The sequence below is a fragment of the Mus caroli genome, chromosome 16, assembly GCF_900094665.2.
Source record: "Mus caroli chromosome 16, CAROLI_EIJ_v1.1, whole genome shotgun sequence".
Classification (NCBI taxonomy): Eukaryota; Metazoa; Chordata; class Mammalia; order Rodentia; family Muridae; genus Mus; species Mus caroli.
Window position 1 is genome coordinate 70372464 of NC_034585.1, and position 21001 is coordinate 70393464.

A 21001-nucleotide genomic window follows, 5' to 3' on the forward strand; every position below is an offset into this window, starting at 1 on the left:
ATGCTGGTCACACTATTAGCAATTTTTAAAAACAAAACAAAACTATTTTCAGTAAGAGTATACAGTACCGGTACCATCTTTTCCCCAGTAAATATATAAAAAAATTTTCAGATGAAAAAAAAAAAAAAAAAAAAAAAAAGAAAGGTGTGTCCCACAATATCCATCAATGGTAGATGGATCTTAATTGAGAATGTTAAACAAATTTTGTTTTATCCATTCAAAGATTACTGTTTTTGTAAAAAATCCTGAAAATGTCTATAGACATTGGATCTTTGGAGATATTTTGAATATATAGTATGTAAATTACATAAAGCTTCAATCTTGAATTATTAACTCATAACAAACACACTATCAGATATGTTAGAAGATGAAAACACTTGCAAGTTAGTTAGAGGGGACAAAAAAATCCCTGTGTAATTTCCTGCTAGTAAATACTGCCACAGACCCAGTAACTATGACATTTGAAAGTCAACCTAATTTACTAAGTGTGTCAATGCATTTTAAAGTAAAATTTTCTATTAATAAGGTACTCTACAAATTTTATCAAGGTAACTTGAGATTATAGGATCACATGAGTATATTCTATTTATCTCAGGGAAACAAGGCCCATGAACTATTAGACACACTATCCCAAGGAAAAGATATATATCTATATCCCAAGGAAAAGATATATATATCCTTGGGTCCCATAAAGCAATAGTCACCTAACATTGCAATAGTTTGGTCTCATAGCAACCTATCAGATGATACCTAGTGGGTGTCAGCATCAATAAACAGAGAACTGCATGAGGGTCCCTGGAATTTTATCCAATCACTGACAAGGCTTACTTACATCTCTGTGGTCACCCACCTGAACATGGACTTGGACCCACCACTTTTAGGCCTTGGACACTTCTTCAACAACCTTTCAGCTCACAGCTGGAATGGCCTCACTCTCAGTTCTTTGCTCTCAGACATCTGGCCTGGTTTCTTATGTCATCAATATAAACTATCTCTCAGCCTACCTCTGAAATTTGCTATAGTCTCTTTCACCTGTACAATTCTGTAATCCACATGAATGTGCCAAGATACACAGATGTACTTACTGAATTGTGTTATGAGTATTAATTTCAATAATTAAGAAAGAATAAAAGAATACGCATTTACTTCAGCCATGTAAGTGGGTTCATATGACAAATTGCTGTCATTTGAGTTGCTAAATATTGTGAATTTTCTGTTATTCAATAAAGTCTGCTGCTGTGAGAAGATAGACATGGTGAGTTCTGTTGTTCATTTAACTAACATCATTAGCTGACATTGACTGAAAAAGTCACATGTATTAAAGACAAGGCATTATTGATACATCCATTTCATTTGTGAAGCTAGAGAATTGAACACACACACATGCATACACAAACACTTTAATGACTTGCTGTTGACACCTCAAAATATTTCCATGAGTACCTAAGTCTCAGCTTCCATATTATTCTTTTAGGTAGAATTCAGGTTGGGGGGGGAAAACATGTCACAAAGAAATTGAACATTTATTGTGCTGTGAGGTTCTCCTCTGTGATAATAGCTGAATGTTGAAGATATGAGGTGATCGTTTTTGAACACAAAATTTCCACTATTTCTCCATGTTTATGTATTATTCGGACAGATAGTGACCCAGAAATAGAAAAAAAAATGCTTCTTATCTCTTAAAACTTTTATTGAGCAGGATTCAAAATGCACAGTTGAGTGCTGTTCTCTGTGTATTTAACTCAGAGGGAGAAAAAAAAGAAGCTGTTTGGTGCCTATTTTAGAATCATTGGCAACAGAACAGACAAGGAAGCTTATACTAGGAGTCATAGAGATACATATGAAAAAAAATAAAAGTTTAAAATTAATTTGAACTCGTAACGTACCACGTGGAAATCTAAAAATCAGTTTCCACATGGAACAGCATGAAAGCTTTCCTTGCCATCTGGGATTGGACCTGGCTCATTCAATTCCAGTTCTGCCCTCGTGCATGCTCCAATTTTATATATATTACATGGAAATTATAATCTCTAAGATGCCTAAGCCTCTCTTTGAATTTTTTAAAAACTCAGTTGTTGTGTTTTTCTTATCTGGTCAATTCTCTCCAAACAGTATTCTACTTATGTAGGTAGTTGTCTTTATTTTAAACAATGTATGATATAATTCTTTGGTTTATTGGAGCAATAGATCACAGCTGCATTTTCAAATATAATGTTTTTTTATTTATTCATTGAAAATTGGACTTAAAAAAAAACACAAGAAAAAGCAGCAAAATTTTTAACACATTTGGTGAGCCTAAAATATATATTGATGAATTCAAATGAAGGAGAATAAAATTTCAATTTAGACTATTCAAGCTATAAAGCAATTAAAATGCAATCCTAGTATATAGGCATAGGAGTAAATTCTATTACTCATATGAAGCATTAGCACAAACAAGAATGTTCAGTAAATTGAACAAATAACTATTACATTTTCCCACATTTTGTGGCAGAGTTTCACTCATTTAACCCAGGCTAGCCTCAAACTCTGTATTCATTACTGGGAATGATTTGGGGTTTCTAATCTCCCTCTCTCCCTTTCCCAGTGATATGTGGCACCATATTCAGTTTATGTCCAGTGACCTGGGCATAAACACCCTGAGCCTCCGGTTTTAGTTTTCTAGATGCATGTGTTTGTTTTGTGTACTTACAGCAAACAATTTTATGGAAAAAAGTATTTTACATATACATTATTTTGCCCACATGCAGTTCTATGAAAATTTTGAGAATCACACAAGTTGAAGAAGCTGATCTCAGATTTCACTGATAACAAATGGTTGAAATATAGGTAGAGAGGCAATACTTCTTATCTTTGACAACAAGAACAAGTTAGTTTGGCAAGCATGACTGACCATGTTGTAATGTTAGTTTAACTATGACGTATTATTAGGAAACAGAATACAAGACTGCACAGATTAAAAAAAATGACACAAATTTAAGCAAAAAAAAAAAAGAGCATATAAAAAATGCATCCTCCTGCTACACCACCTGAATTGGTGATTATCGCTGGTCCCATGCAGTAAGGGAAAGACCATGCAAGTTACAAGTAACAGTGACTTCTAATAGCTTTAACTCATCATCTTAAAATTATTAGTTATAATTTTCCTTTGAAAAAGAGTCTGCTGCCACTCATAACATATTTAACTCTTAGACCAACCAATTTACATAAGAGTCTTCAAACAGATTCATGAAATTATACTGATATATATGAATATATACCCATAGGCATTGAAAATTAAAACTGTAAATCTCAAATACTATCCAATAATTTAAATATGATTCAAAGAATTCTTGGGTTTTTTTTTTTTAGGATAGCTATATCTGAGCCTTTATTATATGTTCTTAACACTATAAAATCCCTTCTACATATATTTTGTAACTAGTAATTGAAACTAATTTGCACATGTAAATAGTTCAGTGCCACAGTATAAATATGGATTAATTATATACTAGATGTTTATAGAAGCATTCATTACTGATCTAAAAACTATATGTATGTGTACTGACATGCATGCCAATGTCTTATAGAATTATTAAAAAAATCTTTAAAAATTTGTGTAAATTATTTTGAAGTATCAGTGCACTTGAGATAATTTGTACAACACAGCCATCCCAAGGTAACTAAACTGTTTTCAATGGGAAGTTTTTAGGAAACATGGTATTAGAGATTAAATTTGTCACACAGGTACAAGACCTTTTTTAAAATGCTACATATATGGTTATATTCTCTGGTCACTTAGATTTTTATCTTGGGAGTACTTGATAAGTACTTTTTGAATGAGTGGATTCCTAGGATTAAGTATTCTACTAGACCACACACGTCCATGGGGTGCAGCTCATGGTTGAAGGTATACCCTTAGGTGCATTTTTCAACTTTGGATGTACAAGTTACCTTCACGATGACTGACAGACCATAAACAGAAAGAAATGGTCATTTAAGCATCTCCATCCAATAAAACATCAAGTTTAACTCATAACATTTGATGACTCTTATCCTTAACATCCCCACACGCATCTCTATACAGTTCATGACCTCCGAAAACATGGGCAAAACACTCTATTAAATCAACACAGGCTGCACTGCCTGGCCAGGAAAAGTCCTCTTGCTTGTGTGAATTCTGGAAGACACTTCATTTATGACTTTTATTAGCTGGTAACTATTACATTAGGGATTTAGCACTGTGTCCCTGTCTCCAGAACACAGTATTGGTCTTTATTTCAGGCTGGTGTCTTCTTTCATGACAGAGCTTTTGACATTGATTTAAAAAAAAAAAAGGAACTGCACTGAGCTTATATAGGATATATCTTTTCCTTTTTTGCTGTGAACTCTTCATAAATTGGGACATTTCATGAATTTATATTTTTACCCTCACTAGAAAATAAAATCATTGTATTTTTGAAAATAATTGCTATGAAAAAAACCAGAAAATTATTTTCTCCATGTAAGAACACTGGATTATTAATTGGGTAGTTTGTACAGTGCTTGAACTCAAGCTAGAATCATCCAGCTAAACGTCATAGCTTAATGATCACATTTTCCTGCTGGACTACATAATAATGAAATGAACACTATACCACTCACTTCAACCCCCAAACCCTCCATTAAAAAATGAACTCTGAAATGTATAGTAGGCTTCATTTTGTTGAGCCTATTATATGTAAATGCCAGTAGGCCTGATAATTCAAAAATAACTGAAAGTACATTACAGTAATCCATGCGTCCATGGCCAGTCACGTAATCTCATCCTTTAAAAGTATTACTCATTCTAATTTCATATTGAACTGATACCTAACAACCATGACTTCCACAGAAAGAAAATAGTTGGCAACCCCCCCACACTCTAATTTAGCAATATAAACTATTTCTCAGGCCATTTTTCCTTCAATGGGAATTATAATAGTAATCCAGTAAAGAGACATTGAGACCTATCAAATCACAAACTGTAACCGTTTCTATCTTTTAAAACCAGTATACATTTAATATGAAATGGCAAAGCATCATCTAAGGTAATGTGCTCAGCAACATGCATCATCAAGAAGATGAGCAATTTGAAGGACCAATTCAATGGTGGCACTGAAATTTTTATTCTAAATTGAGGTATTTGATGTTCTATGAAAGAGACACTGATGAAAAATATGATTTGAGTATTTCTACTTTCCTTCTTGAAATTGTCCAACTCTATCCTTTTTTGGATTTTAATATATTAATTACTCGGCTGGAGATATATTAATAGAAACATTTAATCTAGTTGAATATATTCAAGAAAATGAAATATGAGTTCCTAGGGTCTAAATATCTCACAATGTAATAGCTTCTCATTATCACGGCTAAAGCAAGTTAGTGCACCAGCCATTTTCCAAACCAACGTGTCCTTCAAAGAAACACCATTTCCTTTGGCAAAACTGAACACCACCTGTCAGGTTCCAGATAAGGACTTTGGATATTTGGTCTCCTTAAGCAGTGCTCCTGGATGAAAGTGGTCTTAAGGACTCAGCAAACATTGACTGAAAAACAACTTCCAAATGTCAGGACAACTCAAGCACTAAAGATGCTTTGGTATTTGGAAATATACAGGTCTTTCTAGTATTTTATGCCCCCCCCCCTTCTCACAAATACCTCTCTCTTCAAGGAACTTGGCTTCTTAATTATAGTAAAAATTTTTTAGCAACTAAGAGATTGCTTTCTTAAGTAATCACATTTGATTCATATAAGCTTCAGTTGACTTCAGGATGAACTTCACAAGTTTGGTCTGGAGCCTAGTACTAGTGAAGCCGCAGAAGCCCAATAAGAAAGTCTTCAGGTAATTCAAACGCAAATCGCCAGTGTCATGTTGAAACTATTTAAAAACTTTTATATGTGTGTGTGTGTGTGTGTGTGTATGTGTGTGTAAACCATTCATACACATAAAATAAAAACAAATCTAAAAATAGTTTTCAACATGTCACTCCTGACTTACATTATATATTATATATTATACTATGTATAATGTGTATATCTATATAATATATATACATAATCACTGTGTGCATATCTGGTGTATGTACATGTATGTATACACCTGGTGCCTGCAGAGGTCAGAAGAGGTTGTTAGATTCTTTAAAACTGGAGTTGCATACCATTGTGAGCTATCATGTGGATTTTGAGAATCAAACCCAAGTTCTCTGCAAGAACAACAAGTGTTCTTCATCACTGAATCATTGCTTGAGCCCCCAATCGTTCAAATTTTACTAGGAAATATATTCTTTGATCAGTGTTCTTAATAATAATCAAGTCATAACTTAAGTTCAAAACATGTAATTTCTACTAGAGAATATATATTTTCTCAATCCTAAAATTCGCATGATATACTATGCTCTATGAGTTACTTCATAAAATAAATGTTTTATTAGTTCCTATATTGGTATAAGACTTTTGTAGTGACAGAAAACGTGTTTGCTGATATGAAATAGTTTTAAAGTAGTTTACAAAAAAAATTATTATACATTTTAAGGTCCAAAACACTTCAATAAATTGCAATGAATTCTGTTTTAATTGACAGTATATTAGATGGGACCATGCCGATAATGGTGCTTTCTGAATATCCTGTGTCCATGCTTCAATGCACTAGGAACTAAAATAACTCAATGGCATTGTGTGTGCTCATAACACATTCTAGTCATTTACAAAGGGACAAGATAACTGCCTGGGAAGTCTCCTTTGTTTAGCAAAGATAGACATGGACAGCCGGTTGCTGTAATATTATAAAAGGAAGCAAGGTGCTGTGTGTGTGTGGTGTGGTATGCTGTGGGGCAGGGCTGAAAGAGAATCTTCTGAATCATCAACTTTTGATAACTCATATTCTATCTCCCAGTGTTTGCGCCCGAATCTTCACTGGGAGGTTGTAGGAAACCAACAGATGTTTCCAGGAGGTTTACGAAGGATCAAGGCAAGTGTTTTTATGAGAGGGTACATAAGCAGAGCCAGGGGTAGCCCCGCCCCACTGAGATCCATCAGTAACTTTTCTGATTCCTCGTTCTTCATTCAGCACCCAATGCTAGAAGTTTGACTCTCATGTTTAATATCAAGGGTCTTAATTTCTACATTTAAAATGACTGTGTTTTATATCAAACAATCTTCACTTTAGTGACAGACACAAATTAAACTTAGCTTTATGTTTAGTTGTCACTAAGGTAAATACAGAGTTTCCTATCTGTGCATATTTGATGCACTTTGTTGTATGTATTGGAAGTGTGTAGTTGAAGGGTCTCTGCAGAGCTATGTCTATCTTCTAGTGTTTCTTCTCAGTGAGGATAATTGAATGTAAAATAATTGGGTTCTTTAATTTTAATGAACATGATGTCAGCTATGTTGTTAGGATTTCCAATGAGTATATAGTGAATACAAACTCTTATGATCAGTTCTGTTACGCTCTGAACTAATCAGATGGGACACTCTCCATTCCCTTAAGGAATCCATATAATGTGATTAAATAGAAAAGCATATGCCTCGGGGAAACCCTACTGGCCTACTAACCTACATTTGAAAGTCACACTCATTGATAAGCTGAAAACTGAAAAAAAAAATTCAGCAATTTCCCATCGCAGTGTTGTGCAAGTCAGTTCTCAGATATCCAGTCTGTTATGAATGGTGTGTTCTGTCTGCACTGCACTATCCTCTGCAGGCCACAACTACACACTGGTCTGTGATGGTACCAGTCCTCTCTGCACCAATAACCTCTTCCTTCAGAACCATCGTTCCTATTAATACAACAAAAATGGAAATTGTCAGCGTGGGCAGGTTGCCATATGGAGTTTGACAGCTGCTCAGTCAGATTAAGATAAACACAGGGGTGATGGGAGGGTAAAGAAAGGGGGTGGGCGGGCCATCACTCCTGAGGAAAACTCTTATTTGTCTAGTAGTATTTTGTTCAGGACTTTTAGGAATAGTATACCAGTTTTCAAGGTTTTGTTTATAAAGGTGTGCTAAGATGGGGTGACAGAAAGCAAACCAAAGAACCAAAGAACCTCCATTACAAAAAAGATGTTTAAAAAGATTTATTCCATTCCTGTCTGTACCATACATATAATACCTGTGCCAGATATGTTAAAAGTTAAAGACCCCTACTTCCTTGAAAGTGAAACAATATTAAAAAAAAAAACCACCTCTTCAAAATATGCTTTTAAAGACTTCATAATATGCCAAGGGGAAAAATGTAAGGATTTTACAACCCACTGAAAGATAACACACCACCATCAATAGCCAAGCTCATGAATAAATAAATATTTACAACATGTACATATGCATATCAAGGCAAGCTTGCATTTGCTGAAGCCCCGAATCTCTGCAACCAATTTATGCATTACATATACACTGATAAACAGAAGCATTGAAAAGGAAATTATTTCAAAGCACAGTCGACACATTGAAAGTTTTCTAGCAACTTGCCTTTAACAAGGAATAGAATACGTTGCTATGATTGCCTATTCCTGAACTTGACTGAGTCACATCATCACCATACAGCCTCGCTAGCATATTTCTAGCTGAGCTAGTTACAGAACATCAGAAAAAGAAAATGAGAAAAAAAAAAGAAAAAAAGAAAAACGTAGTGACATGTTCAAAGATGGAACATTCCAGACCTGATTTACAAATGAGATCTCAGGCATCTGTAGCTGAAGCTGTGTGGAATGGATAAACGCCTGGGAACGCGCACAAGCATTTTGACTAGGTTAACACTCTTCTAACTACTTGCAGCTCTTTAGCATGCTCGCCGGGTTTCCAGAGGTCTGCATCCAGTGCTGAAGTTTAACACAGGAAATTAAACTTTGACATGCTATAACTACTGACTGTCATTGAAAACTGTACATAAGAAATATAAGTTAACTCCCCTGACATCTCCTGGAGTCAATACCACCATACATCTTTTGATCCCAAGCCACCTAAAGCTGCCATGCGGGCTAACATAAATAACAAGCTGGCAGCGAGCAAGTGAAAAATCCATTGATAACACCAAGCAATACAGTAATGTGGTGATATAATTTACAAGGCCCAAGATGATTTGGCCCAGCATTCCTTGGGTGGATGTGCACCAGCAGTCTAAGTGCCTGCTGGAACTTCTCCATGGAAGGTATACAGGCAGATTTGTAATGTCTGGAAAACAACAAAAGGATAAAGGCAAAGATCAAACTGAAGGGGGCTTGGGTATTTTGAAAATCCTGCTATGATATGGTGATAAATTATCAAATTATCAGGTCAATGTCCCTGTTCTCTTGAACCTGCAATCATCACATGACATCAAAGCAAAGGTGTATATGTGTGTGTGGAGGGTGGAGGACACAGGTTTAGGAAACATTTCTAGAGGTAAGATATGCACAGCAATAGTTTCAGGAATCTTCCATCACAATTTTCCCTACAATGAACACACTCTCCCGGGATATTTCTGCAGAATCATTTTTAGTTTGCTGCATCCACGGAACACATACCTTGCTAACTTGTGTTTATATAAACAAATGTCATTGGGTGAAGCAGAACCGACTGAACTTTGAAAATTGGCAGGCTGGAAGTCTCAGAAAGCCACAGCTCAAATTTTTCAACAGCCAAAGAAAATGCATTACCAAGCTCCAAAGTACTGCAAGCCTTTTCCCCACCTCATTCAGCAGATACCTCTATTACTAAAGTTAACATGATTTATCTTTATTAACACATCAACTGGGATAGACTCAGCCCCAGATTTAGCACTGTTTCTCCAAACAACAATCTGATCATTACACGAAATCAGCCGAGAATCAAGAATATTCAAAATCTATTTCATTTTTTTTTAAATACAGCTTCCTAAGGAGAGCAAACATCTCTTTGCACTTAAACAGCATGCATCTGGCTCCAGAGTCTCCCTGCTGGAAACAATCACTACAATGCACAGCAAGCCCAGCATCCCCCAAATTGCAAACACGTATTTATATCAGTGAGAGAGACAAACTCTTCCTCTCAGCCACCTACCACACAGATCGCTTTTCCTGAAATAAAATCCTGATTTCAAACAGACAGCTCCCTTCCCCTTAGCTGTTCTTAAGTTGCCTTTGGCTCCCCTTGCTCCATTCAGATCTTTTACAGGAAACTTTTATTACTTACCCCCCTTCCAAGGTTTGCCCTTCCAGGGGGTCCTGGTCAGCTTGCCTAGAGTTGGTCCAGAGAAGAATAACATCAAAACGAAGAGAAGTTCGAGTCTAGTAATTTTGTCCACTTTCTCGGATGATAACATTTCCACAAGTGAATTTTATAAAATTTCTCACATCCTCTTCCCTCCCGGTTCTGAAGGTAGCATTGATCATTGAGAAGCCAGAGGTAGGTGGTGTTTTGCCATCTTTAGCAGCTGAAGGAGCAGCTCCCTGATGTAGCCCTGAGCCAAGCTACATTTCTCACGGCTCCAGCTCCTTCCCCTCAGCCCGCAGTCAGCACTGTTTCCACTTTAAGAGCTGTAAAATCATTCCTGCTCTCCACTTTGCTTTCAGTGGGAATATTCCTCAGCGTCCTGCGTGCACTTGATTGAAAATGATAAAAACAGGAATGTGTGTCCAGCAGAAAAAGAGAAGAGATGTCAGGACCGTGTGAAAAAAAAAGATGAGAAGCAGTTGTACTGACAGCTTTCAGGCTGCCTGTGTGATCCTAATAGCCGTGCAGCCAACCAAATTGCTCTTTTAAGAGTAATAAGGCTTCAGTGAAAGCTGGTATCACAGCTACTTGGGTGGGTAGTGCTCGGCTTGAAAATCACCCAGGCACCGCCAGCAGATAACGACTGCTTCAGTCCAGACTCAGAATAGGAAAAGCTGAACAAAAATATAGTATGCACAGAGGGTAGTTAATCTGTTGTGAGGACAGAGGGGTTTTCCAGCGATGTGCTAGCGACAGGCTCAGCACCTAGAATGCAGTTTCCCTTCCCATTCCTTCACCTTGTGAGTTTACAAAAGCGAGGTAACTGCACTAATTATGCGTAAATGGATCCGAAATATTTATTAGGTATAAAATAAGTACCTCATTTTTTTCTTCACAATATTAAAGAAAGAGGGCAAGTTCTCAGTGCCTTTTTCCTGCACCAAAGTCCTTTAGGCACTCTCCTATCCTCCCCTCCCCTTGAAGAACCCTCATGAATGTCACAAGGAAACTTTTGAAATATCAGAGAGGGGCTGCCCAGGCTCTGTTAATCACACATCCAGGGACTCGTTTTTTTGTATTTGTTTATGCACATCGCCATGGAGATGCAAACACTCTAGAAATCTCTTGGCCTTTTGCAAGTCTATTTACGAAAATGCTGGTGGTCTGGAGGTGTGTTTATCTTAAAATCCAACCTCACAACTCCACCTATGGATGACAAGGAGGTGAGCAAAGAAACCTAGAATTCTAGTTTCAGATAATTCGAACTTTATTTCTAAAACCTGAACTTGAATGAGCATGGACCAGAACATTTCAAATCTGTCTATATTTTATTATTGTCCATATGGCCAATTATTCCCTTAATCAGTGAGCCACAACACATAAATTATGTATTTATGTTTTAAAGCAATGGCTTTCAATATTATGGTAAACCACCAATTTTTTTTCAAGTATAATAAATTGGTCTTTTCACATCGTGTGCTTGGAAAAAGTACTTTGAAAAGAATGAGTTGTCTCATTTTAAATAACCTATATAATTTGAACCTAGTTTTAGATTTAAACATACAGATAATAGAAAATAAAATTTTACTATGAACAGGACAATGATTTTAATAGGATACTCAAAGAATTAATTTAGAAGTAGAATAAACCTCTACATTTCACTACCAATTTCAGAACTTCCAAGATATTTGAAAACAGATCATATCATGCCCAGTTTGCAAGGAGTAATTTAAAATTTATGTCTGAGCATATTCTAAAAGGTCAGCTCATATTTCACTCTGAATTTTCTTTTTTCTCAAATTTCTCCACTTCTTGCTTAGCATGTATCATTTGCTGTCATTAACTGCATTCAAACATATATTGGTAGAACTCACTACTACATTCTGATAAAGACTCTAACACTATGCTCATATACTATTTACCAGCTTAATTCCTCTTAGTAGAAGAGTTCACTCTCATATCTGTTTATTTCTTCTTAATGATTTGTTTCTCCTTAGGTAGAACATAAAAATGGCAGGGAGCTAGGCTAGCATTGGATCAAATCTTGTTGGCAGAGACTGTTGAACATTTCTGAAGGACCTGGACTGAGCAGGGTTAAGAAGAAAACCACTCCTTCCTTAATGGCTGATACATTTGGTCAGGTGGATTCTTAGGAAATGACACGTTTAGATTTTAAAGGTTTGCTTCCCATTCAGTGACCCGTGGTAAGCACCAGAACCTAGATCTCTCTGGTGGATAAATTGAAACAGAATTAGAACTCAACCAGTGGTGTTCATGGCAAGAAGGTCATTTCCTTTTAGACTTTTCTGCTGAAGTTTGAGAATGTGCCCAAGACTTCTTCTTCATGCTAGAAAAGAGATTAGAGAGCCTCCACCCTTGAATATCTGTACCCAATAGAATGAATGAGGGTAGAGACAATAACAAAAATATCAAATATATAATACAGAGACACATTTGTAAGAAGCAGACTTCTCAACTAAGTTCATATTTGTGGTACATCAGCATACCATGAGAGCTAAATATGTAATATGTGTTAACTCATTTATAAGTCAATGAAGTTGAACAATTATTACCCCCATATAGTATTTTGTACATTGTTACAAAGAAAGCTTAGATTCCTTATCTAATGTTATATAGCTGTGGTTTGAACTTAGTGCAGTTCTGAGCATTTGTTAATCAGGTGGTAGGCCCTCTGCTGAAATTGTCTGCATCCAATCTTTCTGAGATAGCTCTTATGTCAGGAAATTCACTCTCTACAAGATGAGCAAGTACAATAGTGATATCATACTCTCTATATGTCACATATTGCTCTTGTATATGCATAAAAACTATGTAAAGTGAGTCTGATACTATTCATCTTTACGGATGCTGCTTTGCGCATTGTGGCATAAGTGGTAAAGCCAGGATTCAGATGAACTAGGTATTATGGATTCAGATTTCAATAATTTGCATCACTTTTCCATTTCCTGCAAGAAGAGTCAAGAAAAACAGCTAGGAACCATTGTGTGTGGATGTATGTGAGAAAGAGAGTGCCAAGCAGTGTGTACAGGCAACGGTGAATTGATGACTCCTATAGGTTATGGTAGCATGGAGACCCACAAATGGGAAAAATATTAGAGATAATCCCACAAACAAACAAACCACCACCACCAACAACAACTAAAACCAAAACCAGAGTAAATCACCTCACTACGTGTTCCTATAATGAGGAAATTGAAAAATGCTGTGATACAACACAATAAACGTAGTGTTGGTCATCCAGTAAGTTAAGAAGACTACAAAGAAGAGATATAAAAGAATAATCTATGTGCATTAAAAGGCCAGAGGAAGACTTGTATTAAATGATGCATTGGGCAGAGAAGGTCAGTTTTTGACTATGAATTGTCATTAGTTCTTAGTTTGAGGAGAAGTTAGGCCAGATAAAAAAGAAGCCAATCCAGGTGGAAGGATGATGAGGACGCAAGCTTTCCTCCTTCTAAGATCTACCAGGACTTCAGGGTGCCAGGAATAGTGAACATATGGGTAACTAACAGAATACCAAGCAATGATGGCCAAACGGTAGCTTCAAATTCACCAGCTACCGAAGTTCTCACATGGTAGGCTCAGTGATGAGCTATAGGTAAAAGGTAGTGAGGGAAATTCCATGACCCTAAATGAGTTTCAACAGCAACAAATATTATTTGGTGGAGAATAAACTTGGAAGCAGGAAAACCAATAATAAATGTGTAGCAATATTCCAGGAAATATGTATTTGTAAACTGAACTGACACTGAACAATACACAAAAAGACTATTTTGAAACAAACATTAAGTATTCTTGTCAGCATTTCCCATCAAACATTTAATACCTTCATACAAATATTCAGGCAACCTGTGAGATAGAACAACTGAAACAAAACTTCTTCTTGATTTTATTTTTCAAGAGTGAATATACAAGAAAAAGTCCTTGTCATTGAGGTACTTGTAGTTATAAGAAATGAGTGGTAGGCTGGGTATGTCACTCAGTTCTATAGCAGTGTCAAACATATATGAGGACTTAGGTTTGACCAGTAGCAAGATAAAGAGTTAGAATACAGCAAAAGATTAGCAGAAAAAGAGAGATAAATCTCTAAAATTTATTTAAAATCTTTATAATTTGTTTATTTATATCTCAAATGCTGCCTCCTCTCTTGGTCCACCCATCACAGAGTTCCTCTTCCATTCCCCTCCTCCTCTCCTCTGAGTTTGTGTTGTCCCTCTGGTTATCTCCACACCCTGGCGCATCATGTCTCCTCTGCTCATATGTAGCAAACATGCAGTTCAGTATCCATGTGGATCCCTCAGCAACTGGAGTAGAGCTAAAGAGAAATAAATTGAACTTTGCTCCAGTGTTTAGCCATTTGGCCCAATCATGACATAAACTTGATTCTGTCAATCCTCCTGGCAAGTCCTCCAGCTTTGGGACAACTAAATGAAAAGGAGAAAACTAAAAATTATATTAAATTTTACTATAATACTACTATTCAATTATGCTTTACTGTTACTATTTATGCACAATAAGATCGTGTCTTTCATCATTTTCTCAACTAATAATTTTCTTAATAAGGGTATAATCTCTTTAATGACTGATACGAAGTAATAACAATATAACAAAACTTATGCAATTGTGCCATTGATAATTGAAAAAATGTTGGAAAATTAAGCCTTGGCTGATAAGTTTATAACAGAAAACATTACTAGAGTTGCTAAGGTCATTTGAATTTATATGTATATCTTGTTTATTACAGTGATATGTTCCCCTTGTTAGCTGTGGTGAAGATGGAACTATTCTTTACTGAAGGCATTATGAGTTTATCTACAAGATTATGCAATAGTTTAAAAGTAGATGATGTTGTTACCTTCAATCAATGAAAGTGTGGAGACTCACTTTATCACAGCAGAAAATGCACTGGTGGGTGGGGGATGCTCCCAAAGCACTCAGTGGGTAGAATTCAGTGACATTACTAGATGCCATATAAAGCACAAAACTGTACTCACAGCAGAGATACCTGGTGGAAGATGCTAAGAGTATTGAGTGTGACAAAAATCTATAGTATCAGTTGCTTATCTGATCACAAAATGGTGATTATACTACCATCATTCAATTTAAGCACAGTTAGACCAAATGTTCATGTCACTAAATCTCCCTAGATGAGCACACACCACTTACTACCACTGTGCATCCCAACAACAGCGATGGAAAGTAATGAACTTATATTCTGCTGTTTCAAATAAAGCCTCCTGCTTTCCCTACTATGATTTACACAGGAGACTCTCTCATCCCCTGAACACCTTACATCAGCCAACAAAATTGGTGGATTTGCTGAGCCAGAGAGCTAAAAAGGGCCCAGTGATGCCTGTATATATCAGCATGCATCTCCAACGAGAAAAATCTCCATGTCCCTCCAGGACTCAAAAGACCAGAAAACATTACCAAGCACACACAGCTGTGTCATTCTCCAGTTGTTTCCCTTTTATTTCATTGACAATGATTAATTTCTACCAACCATAGATGACCTCATTGTTAATGCCCTGAGAGCCTGCAGAAAGAATGGAAACAGGCAATCCTAGGAGATAGGAAGTTGGGGGGAATGCTCCAGAATGCACCAGAGACCTGGCAGGTGAGACACTCTTAGGACTCAAAGGGATGGACCTTAGATGAAATGCCTGATAGTAGGAGAGGGAACTTATAGAACACACTTCCAGTAGAAAGACAGGGCATCAAATTAGGGAGGGGGGGCATCCCACAGTCATAACTCTGACCCATAATTATTCCTGTCTAAAAGAATTACAGGGATAGAAATAGAGAGGAGCCTGAGGAAAAGAAGGTCCACCAACAGGCCCAAAGTGGGTACCAGCTCAAGGGGAGGTCCCAAGGCCTGACACTATTACTGAGGCTATGGAGCACTCACAAAAAAGGACCTAGTGTGACCATACTCCAGAAAACCCAACAAGCAACGGAAAGAATCAGATGCAGATATTTGCACCCAACTAATGGACAGAAGCAGCTGACCCCTGTTGTTGAATTAGGGAAGGATGAAAGAAGACGAGAAGAGAGGCAATCCTGTAGGAGGACCAACAGTCTCAATTAATCTGGACACCGAGATCTCTCAAACACTGGACCACCAAACAGGCAGCATACACCAGCTGATATGAGGCCCCCAACACACATACAATAGAGGACTTCTGCATCTGTGTTCATTCAGAAATGATGCACCTAGCTCTCAAGAAACTGGAGGCTCCAGGGAGTTTAAAAGTGGATGCTCACAGTCAGCTATTGGATGGAACACAGGGACCCCAACGGAGGAGCTCTAGAAAGTAGTCAAGGAGCTAAAGGGATCTGCAACCCTATAGGTGAAACAACAATATGAACTAACCAGTACCCCCCACCGGAGCTCATGTCTCTAGCTGCATATGTATTAGAAGATGGCCTAGTTTGCCATCAGTGGGAAGAGAGGCCCATTGGTCTTGACAACTTTATATGCCTAAGTACAGGGGAACACTAGGGCCAAGAAATGGGAGTGGAAGGGGGAGGATAGTAGGGGGGAAGGGCATGGGGGACTTTTGGGATAGCATTGGAAATGTAAATGAAGAAAATACGTAATTTTTTTAAAAAAAGGAAAAAAAAGTCAGGTGGTGTAGTAGGTGGGGAAATCCACATGAAAACAGGGGGTGGGGAGGAGATATGGGATGTGGAACTGTCTGAGTGTGGGTTGGGAGGAATATAATATGGTATGTAAAAAATTAATTAATTAATTGATTACAATAAACAAACAAATAAATAAAAACACTCCGTTGGCAAGCCACTAAAATAAATTTTAGATGAGATTTAATCAGAGAGTGGTAAATAGGTAAAGAAATATCTTGATAACTCTTGAATGACCACAGATTAATTCATTAATATTTACAAACACACATACATAGTGACCACTAATTGCTTGGCTATTACTCTCTGACTCTTCAGTATTTAAACTCCCTCTGTGAGCCACAATGGAGATTTTCATATTTTGATGTCATATTAAAATTTATTTTTATTTTCAGAGGTCCATCGGTGGGTTCACATGTGAGTTCTGGGGGTGGGAGCAGATGTAGTGTGTAGAAGATAGAATTAGATGGCCTGTTCTAGAATTAAATTGGTGTGTGATGTCTGATATGGGTGTTGGAAGTAAAACTTGAGCCTTCAGCAACATGAGTTCCTAAGAGCTTGTGAACCATCTCCCTGGTTCTCACAATCACAATGATAAATTTTAATTCTTCCTATCTTTGCCGTATTGTCTTTAAACAAAAATAAGAACTCTTTGATTACTTCTTGTCGGTTTTTGTCTCCTACAACTACAAATAATTTGGAGGCTCAATAAGAAGTTACAATAACAGTTGAAATGTGATCATTTTATTTTCAAGGTCAAGCAGGAGTATTTCACAGGTAGTTAATAAATGCATATTTCACAATGAGTTCAGGGGAGGAATTTATTCAGGTTAGTTGAAATCTTGAACCAATGCAACAGAAAAAGAACCATTTCTTTATGCTGTAACAGAAATTTTTCTGAAAAATTATATCTTTTTCAATTGTCAGTGAATTTCTAGAGTGAGTACCTTTGAATCTGTCTGATGAGGTAGGCACTGCAGTATCTGAGTGTTGCTGGATGACACACTACTTCTTCTTTTTAATTAGGTATTTATTTCCAATGCTATCCCAAAAGTCCCCGACACGCTCCCCCACCCACCCACTCCCACTTCTTGGCCCTGACGTTCCCCTGTACTGAGGCAGATAACTACTTCTGATCCTCCTAGATTGTATCTACGGGATGCAAACAACAGGCTGAGAGCAGCTGTACTAATAGCTCTGTACCTCTAAACAGAGCTCTTACTGTTACATTGTAATAGTAAGTTTCTTGTTTGTTTGATTTTTAACTGAAAGGTAATATATCATTTCCATTTTCCTTTCCTCATTCTAATCACTCTTATGTATCCAACTTGTCCTCTCTTGAAAACACGCCCTCTTTTTCTTTAGTTCTTATTGTTTTACACACACACACACACACACACACTACATACACACACAAACACACACACTCACACATACACACACATGCACTCACACATACACTCATATACACACACTCACACATATGCACACATACACACACATATGCACACATACACATATACACACACTCAAACACACACACACACACTATACAGTTTGTTTAGTGAAATCATATGTGTATGATTTCGGGGACACCCACATGACACTTGAGAACTAATGAAGAGCACATCTCAGGGAGGACTATTTATTCTATTCTGAGTGTTTTCTTCTTGCATGGTGCTCTTTGTTTTAAAGATGATCTCACCCATGGGATACTCCTTTGTTTACCTAAATCAAAACCTGAAGAAGAACAACACCAATACCTAAAAATATTGAATGGGTAGATCTACATTGCACTTCTTTTATTATTCCCTTTCCATTAGAAAAAATATAATGAAAGTTCATATGGATTATTTGAGACATCTTGTTATCTGTAATTTCATCTCATAATATGCTCTTACAGGGAACAAGATTTTGGCTGTGGGGAGTGAATCTGTCTTCTTTATTGATCAGTCAGCCCTGCAGTCATGTGATAACAAGTGGTTGTCCCTAAGAACATGTAAGACTAACACTAAATGACACAGGAGCTCGTGTGTGTGTGTGTGTGTGTGTGTGTGTGTGTGTGTATTTGTGTGTGTGTCTGTGTATGTATATATACACATATATGTGTGTATATGTATACATATATGTCTATGTAATATATACATATAAGTATATATATTATTGATATATGCATATATTATATATAATCACCTACTGTGTTAAATACAATAAACTAAATAAAATCACATGTGTGCTAAATAAAACAAATGTAAGAGAAGATGTCATGATCATGAAAGGATGGACAGGAGTCCGCAGGAGGAGTTGAAGTGGAGAAGGCGGGATGGAGATGACACAAATATAATACTTAAAAGACAAACTTAAAAAGACATTATAGAACAGTTGAGAAAGGCAGTTTTGCATTTTGTACTATAAATTTCTTAATTTTAAAGAGTGGTTGAAATAGGGAGAGTGTAAGTGGTAATCGCGAGGGAAAACACTTAAACACTACTATGTAGCTTTGATTTAATAAGTTGTATGGAAAAGCAAGGCATATGCATTATAGAATACTTTCTTCATGTGGCTTGGAATGTGCTCCTGGTCTACAGATGCTAAATGTACTCAAAGTCTAGAGATCTCCAGCTCTGTTGGGAGGAAAAGGCTCAAGCATTCTTGCTTTGCCGAATAGTGCCCAGTTCCTTATCTTTATAAACACATTGCTCAAATAAGACGATTCATGTTGAGTTTTTTTTTTAAATGAATGGCATTTAATATATTGGGAGATGTGTGGAAAAAGGACATATTTCAGGCCTATAATAACGTATGGCTATCCTGGGTTGAAAATGATTGCTTGATACACTTTAAAAGCCAGGATATGAAACCTGGAGAAATGTTCAAGTGAGTTTCTAAAGAATCATGCCTGAAAATATACAAAATATAATTTTCTCTATCACAGATATTTTCTCAAGCTTATGTAATATTTGTTTATAGGACAGGAAGGTACTACAATTTTGACATGGTCTGTTGCCTACAGCACATCAATTACATAAAACATTTGCTATTTAAGGAGATATCAACCGGGTGTTTATTAAATAACTACTGTTTTTTTTTTTTTAGTATTATAACAAAAGTATGCTACTATCTCATGAACTTAGTAGAAAGAGTAAAAGAAAAAAACTTAAGTCTTTTTAGCTACATAGTACAAACATTAAATTATGGTTTTGTAGAGTCCCATGGGGAAGTTTGCAGACTATGTATTAATGCCTGCAGTTGAAATCTCCTTGGGGTTGTCTCCTGAGTGTTCTTAAAGCCCTGGGGATACAATCATGTAGGTTCTATTTCTAGTTAAATGGAAACTCTTATAAGAAAATATCTCTCTGTATTGCCAGCATTGAAGATAGAGTTGTTGCACAGATAGCTGTTTTTTCCTTGTTTTGTTGTTTTTTTGTTCATTTTTTGTAAAAAGCAAAGACATAGAATTTTTCTAGTGTATACGTTTTAAACAAAAGTAGTATATGTGAAATCTTAAGTCAGATACCTTTACAAAGTCTATAACTGTTTTCTATGACTTATTTCTATATTCAATCAGAAATTATAGTTGGGATGGTTAAAATTCTATACTGTATATAGCTGCACATGGATGTATACATGTATAGTTAATATGCACAAATATAAGTATGCATCATTATATACATAATCTAATATACTCCATAAGTAGTTAAATTGTATTTTATAAAAGAAATAATAAAAGTAAATTTGATTGTCTTACAAGTAAACATTGACATGAAAATAAAAATTTAAATGAGAGATCTTGTATCTTTCTGTTTTATTTTGTTTTGTTTTGTTTTCACCAAGAATTACCTCCATACCAACTAGCCAGTAACATGGATGTCTTCTTCATCCACAGACAAAAACTATTTCAACAAAAAGAATGACAAGAACTTTAAAAAGAAAACTGAGATGCCAACTGTTGTCTTTTAAACTGATTTAAAATTTTAGCCATGTATCACTTTTGTTACCAGTTATATATATTTTTTTCCCAAGGCCAAAACCATAAAAAAAATACCTCTCCTGGGCATATATCCAGAAGATGTTCCAACTGGAAGAAGGATACATGCTCCACTATGTTCATAGCAGCCTTATTTATAATAGCCAAAAGCTGGAAAGAACCCAGATGCCCCTCAACAGAGGA

The 21001-nt window shown here is 36.3% G+C and overlaps 1 protein-coding gene across 12 annotated transcripts in view; it reads right to left on the reverse strand.

Moving 5' to 3' along the window:
- Robo2 (roundabout guidance receptor 2) overlaps nt 1-21001 on the reverse strand; it is a 1509792-nt gene that overhangs the window by 1158354 nt on the left and 330437 nt on the right. For 5 of the 12 annotated variants that reach the window (XM_029470222.1, XM_029470223.1, XM_029470226.1 and 2 more), the window contains exon 1: nt 10147-11572. The exons of 2 other annotated variants lie outside the window; for them this stretch is intronic. In XM_029470222.1, the coding sequence (XP_029326082.1) occupies nt 10147-10276 (130 nt within the window). In that variant the 5' untranslated portion in view covers nt 10277-11572. Of the gene's footprint in view, nt 1-10146; nt 11574-21001 lie in introns of those variants that run through there. 5 more of the 12 variants (XM_029470228.1, XM_029470227.1, XM_029470229.1 and 2 more) reach the window with 3 other exon arrangements.